Source organism: Miniopterus schreibersii, assembly GCF_964146895.1.
Source record: "Miniopterus schreibersii genome assembly, chromosome: 2".
Lineage (NCBI taxonomy): Eukaryota > Metazoa > Chordata > Mammalia > Chiroptera > Miniopteridae > Miniopterus > Miniopterus schreibersii.
In genome coordinates this window covers 172,687,385-172,700,234 of record NC_138102.1, presented here as the reverse complement: position 1 = coordinate 172,700,234, position 12,850 = coordinate 172,687,385, and the positions used below count along the sequence as shown (strand labels likewise).

General features: G+C 39.1%; 1 protein-coding gene across 3 annotated transcripts in view; it reads right to left on the bottom strand.

The window, feature by feature from the left end:
- Nucleotides 1-2,089: 2,089 nt before the first annotated feature.
- Nucleotides 2,090-12,850, bottom strand: part of SCYL2 (SCY1 like pseudokinase 2) — a 54,134-nt gene continuing 43,373 nt past the window's right edge. For all 3 annotated transcript variants that reach the window (XM_081128035.1, XM_081128037.1, XM_081128036.1), the window contains 5 exons: nucleotides 9,237-9,337; nucleotides 7,932-7,998; nucleotides 7,694-7,786; nucleotides 6,307-6,426; nucleotides 2,090-5,298 (listed from right to left, as the gene is read on the bottom strand). In XM_081128035.1, the coding sequence (XP_080984161.1) occupies nucleotides 4,654-5,298; nucleotides 6,307-6,426; nucleotides 7,694-7,786; nucleotides 7,932-7,998; nucleotides 9,237-9,337 (1,026 nt within the window). In that variant the 3' untranslated portion in view covers nucleotides 2,090-4,653. The remainder of the gene's footprint in view (nucleotides 5,299-6,306; nucleotides 6,427-7,693; nucleotides 7,787-7,931; nucleotides 7,999-9,236; nucleotides 9,338-12,850) is intronic.

The window sequence follows — 12,850 nt, the reverse complement described above, 5'->3', positions numbered from 1 at the left end:
AGGTATATATAATCCCCCATGGCTTTTGCTAGCAGCATGAATACATACCACTCAGCCCTAGTTTAAAAGGGCTTAGTAGATTCAGGAGTCAATCAGGGGGTAAAGTCAGGAGACAGAAACCACACCGGGTACTTGAACAGGGAAATTTTAACGATATAATTGTTAATTGGCAGAAGGTGATTATTTAAAAAGACAAAAGAGGACCTAAAGGAATCCAGAAGTAACAGTTGCAAGAAAAGCAGCTACTACCTCTAAGCCGAGAGCAAGTAAAAGAAATGAAGGAGCTGAAGATTAGGGGAGGCTCCTCACGCCCCCCAGGTGAGCCCGAGGACGCGGCGCCCCAGGAACCCGCAGCCTGCCGGCTGGAGGAACTGGCAGAGGGAATGGGCCACAGAGGGAAGGCAGCTGCCTGAGGAAATGGCCACGGCGCCACGGCAGCAGCCCACGGAGCTGGCAGCGTGGCCTGCGGCGCAGTCTGGAGCTCCTCTGCCGGGCACTGGGCTCCTAGGGATGGAGGTGGAGAGGAACCCAGGGCGAAGGGTCTTCTCCTCGCTGCCACTGCTCCGAGGCGCCCCCGCAGGGCCTCTCTCTGCGAAGCCGACCACCCTGCCAGGCGGGGAAGCAGTATCACAAAGCAGGGCCGAGGGAGGGGTCCGGGGCTGGGAGACAGTAAGCTGGTAACTGTCGGTTCGCTCTTTGGGCTCCTTCGCTTCCAGGTACACCTGCTCTACCGAATACAGTAGCTGCCAGTCCCGCTGTCTACTGGGTACCGAAAACGTGCCCAGCCTGAAACGAGAGGTGCCAAGTGCAAAAGATATGCCAGATCTCAAAGACCAGGTACACAAGAAACAACGTAAAATATCTTGTTCAACGTCATATCGATCCCATGTTTAAATGATATTTTGGCTCTATTCAGTTAAATAAAATCGATTAAAATTAATTTTGCCTTTTTTCAATGTGGCTATTAGGAAATTTAAAATTACATATACGGCTTGCACCCCAGGTAGTTAAATCCTCTGAGCAGCTGGAGCAACTTGGCTGCTTCGGACACAGTCTGTGGTATCCAACAAGCTCCATCTGGGTGAAACGGCTTTTTGCACTGCACCTCCTTTAATTCTTCACGTGCTTTAATTCTGCCCCTGCTGCAAGCCCTGCTGCCCTGGCTCCCGGGCCTCGCCCACAATTCAGAGCAGCAGCCCACTGCTGGTTCTGACTGAACAGTGGTTCTGCCACCTCCCTCTCCCTCTCCAGTGTCCGTTTCTCCGATATGGACATTTATGGTGCCCGATAAGCAATGAACACACAACGTGCCACAGGGAACAGTTTCAACAAGAGCAACTCCAGAAGGGTTCTTAGGAAAGGCCACAGAGCTGCAACGCGGTAGAGCACGGGGTTACGGACCAGAAAAGCACCCCGCTTCTCTTCCTGGGGTGATGGACCAGAAAAGCACCCCGCTTCTCTTCCTGGGGTGACGGACCAGAGAAGCACCCCGCTTCTCTTCCTGGGGTGATGGACCAGAAAAGCACCCCACTTCTCTTCCTGGGGTGACGGACCAGAAAAGCACCCCGCTTCTCTTCCCGGGGTGACGGACCAGAGAAGCACCCCGCTTCCCTTCCTGGGGTGATGGACTAGAAAAGCACCCCGCTTCTCTTCCTGGGGTTACGGACCAGAAAAGCACCCCGCTTCTCTTCCTGGCTCTGACCAGCTTGGGAAACGCCATGCAGATCTCTGGCCCTGTCTCTTCAGCGGCTTAGGGAACGAGAGGGCTGAATTACTTCACTTTTATTCAAACTACAATGTGAAATCCTTTTAGAGACTGTAACCAGCTTTCTTCTTTTTCTTTCTTTTCTTTTAATAAATAGGATAGAATTAAAAATTTATGACATTTTCTGAAACTTTTGTTTCAGGTCTATATTTTATATACTGATTTGTATTATAAATTTCTTAGTGAATGTCACAGTTTGAAAGCCACTGGTGGAATCTTTTAAATTCCTATACAGTAGTTTGAATTCTTATAGATTTGTTTTGCTCTAAAATTATTTCAAGACCAGTAAATCGCAAAGCATGAAATCACAACTTAATATGGAAAGTTTTATCAAAGCTAAATTTATTTGGTGCATACTCTGTACTTGCTCTCAGGTACTTTCACATACCTTTCTCTTTAATATGTTAAGAGCAACCGTGTGAGGTATTTCACAGGTTTAAAAAAACAACAACATAACAAAAATCTACTTCCTTGACTCATTCAGGTGAAATGAAGGGTTATAAGCATTTCAAAATAAAAACAAAAACAAACAAACAAATCAAACCCAACCAAGTGCATGGTCCATTTCCATTTCCTTTCATGCATCCTCTACACATACCACACGCTTCCGCATTACAGGAGCCAATTCAAATAGGAGGGAACCTTATAGTTTCTGTCTACAGGTGCTTTTTAACCTACCAATTTTCTACTCTAAGCACAAGAAACTTAAAATCTGTCAATATCTGAAATAACGTTTAAGGTGATCTAGCACTTTGAAAATTCTGTTCACATAGAAATACAAACCTAAAAATAGAACTTTTTCAGAGGCAATTTCTCAACAAAAAAAGGCAATGGTAACAGTTCAATTGATGGAAATGATGTAAATAAAATACCTTCAAGAAAAAAAAAAAGTAGATATGTAGCACCATTACCTCAATAAATGAGCAAATTTTAAGATGTGAAAATTACCTAAGAATTACATATATTTTTTCAAATAACCTATTTTCGTACTTAGAAGTTGAAAGTATATATTATATTAAGCTTTCCTTCTAACTAAAAGTTCAACACACTGACATCAAGGTATTTTACAAAATAAAAAGCAATTTTCTAATGAACAGTGACTACTGAATTGTTACAAAGAACAATTAACATTAAGCAATTTTATTCCATATGTAAACTTTTCCCAAGAGAAGTATTAATATTGTGTTACAAACAAGACATAATCCGGTCCAGGTGCGAACGTCTCTGGCAGGACACTGGGTCCTCCTCGTGTTCCACTTCTTGGCTGCTTCGTCAGCATCCCTCCGAGTCCTTTTTCTAAACCATGTAGCACAGGGCAGCTCACACAGAACCCAGAGGCAAAGCTGACTCGATTTTTTTAAAGTATGTTCTTACTGAATGCCACCAGCAATATTACCATCAAATTACACTTTGTAATCAAGTACTGTATGACCAATGATATATTTAGTGTGTGTACACACATATATTTCATTGAATAAGCTTAGTATCAGCACACTTAACAGTGTATGATTTATTGTCAATAATTGCTGGCCTCAGATATTTAAAAAAACCACAAATTCTACAGCAGCAACTAACTGTATTTCTCTGAGAGGTCATTTTAAAGCTATCCCAAAACCGAGGAAGAGAATCTAACAAAACACAAATCACATTTACAGCACGAGGCTCCATCTGCGACTGAGTGAGTAATCGGCAAATCAGAGAAAAGCACTGGGCAGGCTTTGAAAACTAAAGCATGTTTCCTGCTAGAGGAACTTCTTCCTTCCTTCCTAAAAATACCACTTACAACGCTTGAACAAAAGGTTCTGAAATTCCTAGAAAAGCAGCAGGCTTCAGTTGTAGTAATTGATGAGGTCAGACTTTACCATGGTAAGCTCAAAATTAATCTGTTGTAGCCAGGAGATACAACGGCTCATTTTTATAGAAGTAAAGTTTATTACATTCGAAACAATACAGCAGAAATCTCAAAAGTTTACTCATTAAATATAATTCAATTCTTACAAATCTGCGTTTGAAAATGCAATTCCTATATACTGCAACCTCAGAAATTGGACTTCAAGTGAAATATGAAGGCAGTAGTTGGGCAAATCACATCAGAGGGCTTTGTCAAATATCTGTACACATCAGTACATACCTCTTCTGTCTGTGATACCACAGGAAAAAGTGGTTCTAAATATATCCACGGGAATGCAGAAAAATACATTACTATTTGAGGCAGACCATGCTAAAATATAATTTACAATGATTAGTTTGCATTTAAGATGGCTAATAATGCATTTAGTTTGAACCAATGAAATCTAAGGTACGTTAAATTTTGCAGTATTTGCTCAGTTTTTGTACTAACATTAGTTCATCTGAGAAGATTGGAAAAAGCAAGTGACCTGATCCCTTTCTTCTTATGCTTACGATTTTCTCAGTCATACTAAATGCAAACAGATCGATACAGCATCAAGATTGTTCACATATTAAAATGAAGACTAATGACTTGTGAAGGCAGACTGTGCACCATGTAGTATTTAATAGATAAAACTTGCAATTACCATCAACTCAATTTTTTAAAATAACACTAAGATTTACAAGCAAAATAAACATTTGATTTAAAAATTCTGCTATTCAAGATACTTAGGTATCTTTGAGATTGGTACAGGTTAGGTCTTTTAAAAACCTGAAGACAATATGGTAAGAGAGAAAAAATCCTCAATGCTTTAAAAAACTCAACTGTTAGAGGAGGCCACACAACTACTACACTGGCATGGAAACAGGTGTTTCTTGTCTTAGAACCATTCCTTTTCCCATAGTAGTAGTTCCTCCAAGCCAACCATATAAAGATATAAATCAGTTCACCCATGATTAAAATTGAAGTAATCCTTCAAAAATAAGAGCAATACACCTCACCCAAATAGATCCTTTAAATCATTGCTAGCTGAACTGCTACCGGTCATAGTAGGTGGTGGCTGCGCAAAGTTCTGTGGGTTAAAGAACGGGTTCGCCTGCACACCGAAGGCAGTCTGTCCTATCACGTTCCCCTGCGTTCCCATTACTGAGCTGCCCGTACCCGGGGACCCCTGAGGAGGCGCAAACTGATTGAGCCACTGATTTGGTTTCTGTTGTGATAACTGGTTCATGCTAACTTTGGGTTTCTGAGGACCAAAGAGATTATTAAGAGCAGACATATCTGGAGGTCTTTGCTGAGTCTGCTTTGCACCGGCAGGTGGAACCCCCACAGCACTGAAGTTTGGCAAAGTGGAAGGCGCTCCCATCGTCATCGTGGTCACTCCCGGTGTACTTGGACCACTGAAGTAGTTCTGGTTTGTATTAAGCGGCATGTTGAATCCCGAAGTCTGAAATCCCATGTTAGCATTTAGGCCATTTGTCAAATTTCTCTTTGTATTATCAATTGGTGTAGAAAACATCATGCCAAGGCCCATGGAAGGAACGGAAGTGAAGGTGCTTGAAGCAGAACTTTTAGGGGTGCTAACAGACAGGCTGCTCAGAGATGACATGTTATCCATCAATGTCTCTGTCAAGTCCTTAGTCTGAAAGATATGAGGGAATTACTTCATCTCCAAGAATCCCAAATTACTTCACAATTAGTAAACATTTGATAGATTATAAAGGACGAGTTAAAATTAAGCTCAACAGTCTATACCAACTTGTCAAACCATGGTCCACAGGCCAAATCCAACCTGCCAATACATATTTTTGTATGTTTTTTCACAAATGAACATTTGTAGTCAATTGCTAATAGGGAACACTAATTTTGAACTCAAATGAAATGTTGTCTCTCCCACCTTCCCCCAAATAGAACTGCATTCTTCTCATTAGTAAATCTGTATTACAAAAAAGGATACTTTATTATTTTTATATTCTGAACTTTATCAAAATTTTGTGAAAATTTGTTTTCTTAATTATTATATAAGTAACTAGAGAATATTCTGGAGTTTGCTCCTGGCACACAAAAATTTTTCTCAGAATTCTAGTGATTAAGAGACAACAAAAAATAATTTAAAGAAACCTTTCAAGAGAAAGTTATTTCTGAAACCAGTAAGAATGTAAACTCTCCAAGCAGGGACTTTAATCACTGCCACAGTACCAGCACCTACAATGCTGCCTGGATCATAGCAGGAAATAATTACTGGTCAGGGCATATAAAAAGTATTCCTAAATCAAGGTACCAACCCAAGAATAATTGAAGAACCAAATTTGAAAATTATTTTTTGCTCAAAAATACATAAATGCATGAATATTATATTCCTGATCATTTCAAAATGAATAGTGCTGAGACCTAATATTTTTAATAAAACCAAAAAACACCCTCCTGTTCATCTAGCTTCCTCTTTACTGGTAACAAGCACTATCACAAAACATTATACACCAGGCAGGTTATTGAAGAGTTGTTGGAAAATCCTTTATGCCCATACTTCTTAGAAACTGCATATTAAAGTATTCTTTAAAATACATTTTTATACAAACTCCAATAAGCAAATTCCATTCTACACTGCCTTACTCCTTAAGCTTAAAAAAAAAAAGAAATGAGCTCTGACCTGTTTGACTGGAGCAATAGGTGTGTGCACTTGGGGTTTAAGAGGCTGCTGGCTTTTCAACTTCTGTGCCTGCTCCTGTTCTTTTGCTAACTTTTGTTTTTCTTCAAGTGTAAGTGATGCCTTAAAACAAAACAAAATAAAACAATTAACTGGCAACTTTATATTCCATTTGTAAAACAGAAGATTTCTTTGTTTGTCACGTATGTCTTGGTATGTTTGACAATACCAAATAGTTTGCAAACTGCTCCTGTATTGATGATTGCTACGGGTAAGTTGTATTTCTAATTAACTTTAAACAAACCACAAAAAGATAATTAACTTTAGGTAGAAACTCAAAGAATCTGTGAAAAACTATTTCCAGTATGAAAACAATTATTTTAAAACCATTCATGAGAATCGTATTTTTCCAGACAATGAGACTATGATTAGGTGATTTAATTTTACAAAATCGGGAGATTCTTATTCAACTCTAGTCTATCTCACTCCAAAAACATTTTAGGAACTCATCAAAAAGCTAAGGAAGAAGTGAACAGCTTCTTTCCCAATGCCGGCATCAAGTCTGACATTTGTCTGTTTCTTTTAACAACCCTGCTAAACATAAGCTCACAGCATGTCTCAGGATTTTGTAAGCCGCGCTGTCCAGTAGCTCCATGGCTTCACACACACAAGTACTCTTAGTTGTGAATGAAAAGAAGCAAATTGCCCTCAGCAGAAACTCAAAATTGATGTACCTTTATACTGGATGTTAACCAATATTTACTTGGAAAGTATAATTTTATAGTTTATTATTCAAAATCAGAAGCAGAAAAGAAAGACAGAATTTACCAAGGGGTGTAACTAGCCAAATAACGCAGAAAAGAAAAAGGAGTTCGACAGTCCAGGAATGTTACCCTGTGGGAGGCTATAACAAAGCAACTAAAATCGTAAGCATGTTTATGCTCAGCACGGATCAGCTCATGTTCCACTGATAACTTTCAAATTTCATAAAAATAGTTAAAGAATGTTTCTTGTTAAGATGCTAAACAGTTATTTCCCAACAGAAGTCTGTGGTTTATAGGTAGTCCTATAATATATGTGAGTAATAAAAAAAAGAGTAGTAAAGAAACTTACTCTTGTCCTGGCTGGTGTGGCTCAGTGGTTAGAGCACTGGCCCTCACACTGAAGGGTCTAGGGTTCGATTCTCAGTCAAGGACACTTACCTGGGTTGCAGGCTCGATCCCTGGCCCCAGTTGGGGTGCATGCGGGAGGCAACCAATCGATGTGTCTCTTTCACATCAATGTTTCTCCCTCTCTCGCTCTCCACATCTCTCTCCCCCTCCCACCCTCCCTAAATAAATGAAAAAAATGTCCTCGGGTGAGAATTAACAAACAAAAAAAGAAAACTTACTTTTTTATGCTTATTCTTTAACACATCCTCTTTATTTTCTGACTCACCACCAGTCAGAAGGTCTGCTCCAGTGTTGTTAAAAACTTTGTCAATCTGGTGAAATAGAAAAAAGTCAACTGCTTGAATGATGTCAAAAAAATTTGTGATTTTACTTCTTAAAGATCAAACCCCCCCCCCAAAGGACACACACTGTCAAGCACTTTTTACAAAAACTTAAATAAGCTAAATATCTTCATACCTGAGACCCAACATTTGTAACTTTTGTCTCCTCAGAAGCATTCATTTGATTTCCTATATCCAAAGATCTGCAGGAGAGTTGAGAATTATGACAAAGCAATAAAAAGAAAAGCATATTTTAAAAATACTCATGCTAAAAATAGTTCATCCACATGGAATCTGTCAGAACCTAAACACACTGCAACTTTTCTTTACAGAGAGTCCAGTGCTATTTACTAGTAGTGATGCCTGCCTGCCCCCAAATGAGTATGTGTACAGCAGTCTTTCTTTTAACTCGGCGTTTGAAATTTACTGGAACATTTACTCAGGATGTCATAAAACCAGGCAAGCGTGGTTCTTACCGTCAGGTTCTTTACACACTGAGAGGTAAGATATAATGTGGGAAAAGTTCAGAATCTGTGACTCTCCAATGAATACTAAGATCACTGTGATGTGGCCCAGACCCACACCCTGGAACAAGAGGAAGGCAAGGTGGTCCATTTATACCCCAAGTATAAATACTGGATATTAAGATTTTCTGTTATAAATTTTTTAAAGTTATTTTTTAGCATTTCTACATTTATACAGTCAATCTACCAAGCGTCATAAACATACATCACAGATACCTGGAGCACACCCAGGCAATACACCTTGTGTGTTTACTTCCATAGCTTCATTGTACACTGGGGCAGAAGCTAAGAGGTTTCTACCTCGGAACCTTGCTCATGACTGATATCAATTCTACTGATTTTCAGATGTCTTTGACTTAGGGTGAGAGTTTAACAAGTATCCTAAAACCATGTTCGTTTGTCCATTCCCCTCCCCCAGCCAAAGGCAAAGAATAGAGCGAAGATTTTATTTTAATAATCTGCGTTCTCCAGTGCATAATTTTCACCCTTCCCTTCTTCCTCTGAACAGAAAATGAATGCTCTAAAATGTTCCTGGGGTTAGAGAAAAGAGAAAGGGGGAAATTAAAACAGCAAGGTTTTAAAGTATTGGTGCTCTTCATGATCAGCATGCTGAGTTTACAATGCCAGTGGGTAATGCTGACAAGAGATTTTCTAAGAAACAGAATTTCTTCTATGTAGAAAAAATGCTAAAATTGTATCATATTATACTCCTGTACTCAGAATGACATTAGATATTCAACAAATGGTCTATTTTAACTCAGTTCAATTTAATATGCTGGAAATTTTTTTTTTTAATGCTTTACATATAGTCAAGCTGAAATCCATCAATTTTTCTAGTCCATACTTCAGAAAATTAATCAGGAGCTAACTTTAATCTCACATCCAGACCATGCGAAATTCACATACAACCTACTTACTTCTGCTGTTCTTGCATTATGTGAAGTTGCTCCAGTTTAGTCTTATGTTCAGACTCCAATCTATTAAGCATCTCTTTAATGACGGAAATGAAAGAATTGAACTGGTATAACAAGAAATTGATATGGTTATAATGTTTCAAGTTAGCAACAAATGATAATTCAGCACATGAAACATAATCATCTCTGTTTTTACTGGAATATGACCTACTCATGGAATTGATGTCACAAAAAGTGTGTTTAAATTCAGCATATCATAGCAAGCTTTAACAATGTCTTAGTATGGTGGTGATCTAGTTGATGAAACTTTTAAGATCCAGAAAACATGTCTCAATTAATTTTACATCCTTACTGTCTAACACCTATTATTCAGAGGTCTTATTTAAGTTCCTCAGCAGTTATTACATACTGATTTTCCTAGAATAATCCAAAAATTGAACATCTAAACTTGTGCATATCTAGAAGCAATCTGCTTAATAATGCATAAAAAATTGCTGTGTATTCAGATTGTTATAAAAGTAAATCTTGTTTTCTAAGAAGTTAGAAATACTAAATGTATACAATCTAACTTCCAAATAATTAAAGTTCATAAAGTAAATCTAACACTATGTCTTAACATAGTGGTTAAACTTTGGTTAAGTAATTCTTATGGTCCCCTTCAGGATCATCATAAATAATTTATTTGAATAGTACCATATATTACAGGAAAAATCCAGAAACTGCTTTCTTCCCCTCCCCAAATCTCATAAATACATCTTTGTGCTGAGTGCTTATACATACACTATTTCAATAATCCTCACAACTCTTCAAAGTTGGCTTATTAATATTTCTATTTTATAAATGAGGAAACTCAGGCTCATCAAGAGATTAAGTAACTGCCCTGGCCGGTGGGGCTCAGTTGGCTGGAGCATCATCCTGTACACTGAAAAGGTTGCGGGTTCAATTCCGAGTAAGGACACATACCTAGGTTGCAGGTTCAATCCCTGGTGGGGGAGCATATGGGAGGCAGCCCATCGATGTTTCTCTCTCTCTCTCACCTTCCCTCATCCTCTTTCTAAAATCAATAAGCATGTCCTCAGTGAGGATTAAAAGAGAGAGAGAGAAAAAGAGAGAAAATAACTTATTCAGAGATCCTAAATAACTTACATGGCAGAAGTAGAATCCATACTGTCTCCAAAGCTCTGCTCTTCTCAACCACAGACATTGCCTCTCACCATGCTCTACCATAGATCTATCCTTTGTCTTACCATGAGAGTAACAAAAGACATGTTTCCTTACCATGAACGACTCTCTGCTGATTAGTTTCTAAAACTTTTTAATAAAGTATAACATACTAACAGAAAAGTATACATACAAGTGCACATCTGAAAAAATTCACAAACTTAACCAGTAGCACATGAAGAAACAGAACACTGGCAGCACCCAGAAGCTTCCTTCTGCTCTCTTCCAGTCATTTACACACACTCCCCCACTACCCGCTCTATGAGTAAATACTAGTCTGGTTTCTAGCATGTAGTTCTGACTGCTTTTGTATTTTATATAAATGGAATCATTCAGCAGATCCTCTTCTGTGTTTTCCTTCATTCGCTCATTATGTTTGTGAAATGCATCCATATTGCATGTAGTTGGTGCACAAGAGTTAACACAGGTTTGAACTGCTATCCTTGGAAAACCCTGCTTATAAGGCTGGCCCTTGGCTGGTGTCCAGGACCTCAGAGGATTCCTACCATTAACTGAGGATAGTGGCTCACTGTGCCTGCACTATACAAAGAATATGTTTTATGCTATACACCCACTTTCCTTCTGGGAGTCTGGAATTTGAGCACATGATGGGCAGAGGGTGCTGCTTGATCAGCTCCCAATAAAAACTCTAGGCACTGAGTCTGATGAGCTTCTCTGCTTGGCAACATTTCACACATATTGTCACAACTTATTACCGGGGAAATCAAGCGCATCCCGTGCAACTTCAGCAGGAGCTGACTCTGGAAGCTTGAGCCTGCCCCCAGTTCCCACTGTGTCCTCTCAGCCTTCTCCCCTTGTCGATTTTCCTTTTTATTCTTTTACCATGAGAAATCACCCATGAGTACAACTATATGCTGAGGCCTGGGAGTCCTCCTAGGGAATCCCTGAATCTGGGAGTGGTCTTAGAAACCCTCCCTGAATACAAGTTGGGTATGTGTTTTGATTGCTGCATGGAATTTGTTGTTTTTTAATCAAATGCTAAAAATATATTTTCCTGTTACCTGTCTTTCTCACATAATGCATAATACATTTAGATCATTTTAAATCAGAACTGACAGAAGAGGGCAGTCTTGAATTGGGAATTCTGTCCATAAAATGAATAGGAAAGCAGACCATTCTAAGTCAGACCATGCTAACTACTGTAAAATAGCAGAAGATATGAATCAAAGTATTTCTGTTGATGAAAATAGCCACTAAAAAAAAAAAAAAAAATCAACCATAAAGCTGAAGAAAACTAACACCACGTTTCAAATTAAATTATATATCCTAAAATAAGCATTTGGAAGTATTTTTAAACACCTAAATCATAAATATAAAAACTAAGAACAGAAATGGCCCAAAGTTGAAGACTATCTTGGACATATGACCAATATTCACTGTGTCCCTTTTTTGCCAATCATAACCTCAACCATGCCACCCAAGATATAAAGAAACTATCAAGCCAAAAACTAAAATCTAGGAACACAAACTTTCAGAGGTTTACCCCCATCACTTCACTGAAATTTTGGAACTGATTCATGCCATACACTTCTCTACTTCTAAAACTCCATGCACTCAGCAGTCTCGCCTATGCCCGAAGTTCTCCTGCTTAACTCCCCGCTTTGCTCTAATTCACTTTCAGTCCTAATTCCAAATCTTGCCTGTCTATCCATTTCTGAACTCAGTTTAACAGTAACCCTTCCCAGTCCTTTCCATTACACTTCATTAAACAACAGTTCTGTGGTGAACAAAATGCATCATTACTCTGTACCTCAATTTTTCTCTCAATTAATTTTTTTAAAATATATTTTTGTTGATTTCAGAGAGAGGAAGAGAGAGGGAGAGAGAGATAGAAACATCAATGATGATAGAGAATCATTGATCGCCTGCCTCCTGCACGTCCCCCACTGGGGATCAAGCCTGCAACCCAGGCATGTGCTCAGCCTGGGAATCGAACCATGATGTCCTGGTTCATGGGTTGATGCTCAACCACTGAGCCACGCTGGCTGGGCCCAATAAATATTTTTGTTCCTGGCACTGTACCAACTGCTGGAGCTACAGTGAAGAATAAGGTATAATAACCAGCCTTTCGAGAGAGTCACACACATAAGTACATAGCTGTGATAACTACAATGACAGAAGTACGCAGAGAGGAATTCTATAATACTCTGAGCATATTACCCCTTTGCTCAAACATTTACCACAAAATGAAAGTTCAAGTGTCTAACCCACACAGGCCTTCAAAACCTATCTACTCTAGTCTCACCTCTCTCTCTCCCACTACACCTGTTGTATTACGGGCACCCCAGTCTAACTGGCTTATTCATCCCCAGTGCAGGCAGGCTGGGATGGTTCATAATTATCTCCTTGCTCTGCCGCTCAGGCCCTTGTGTAAC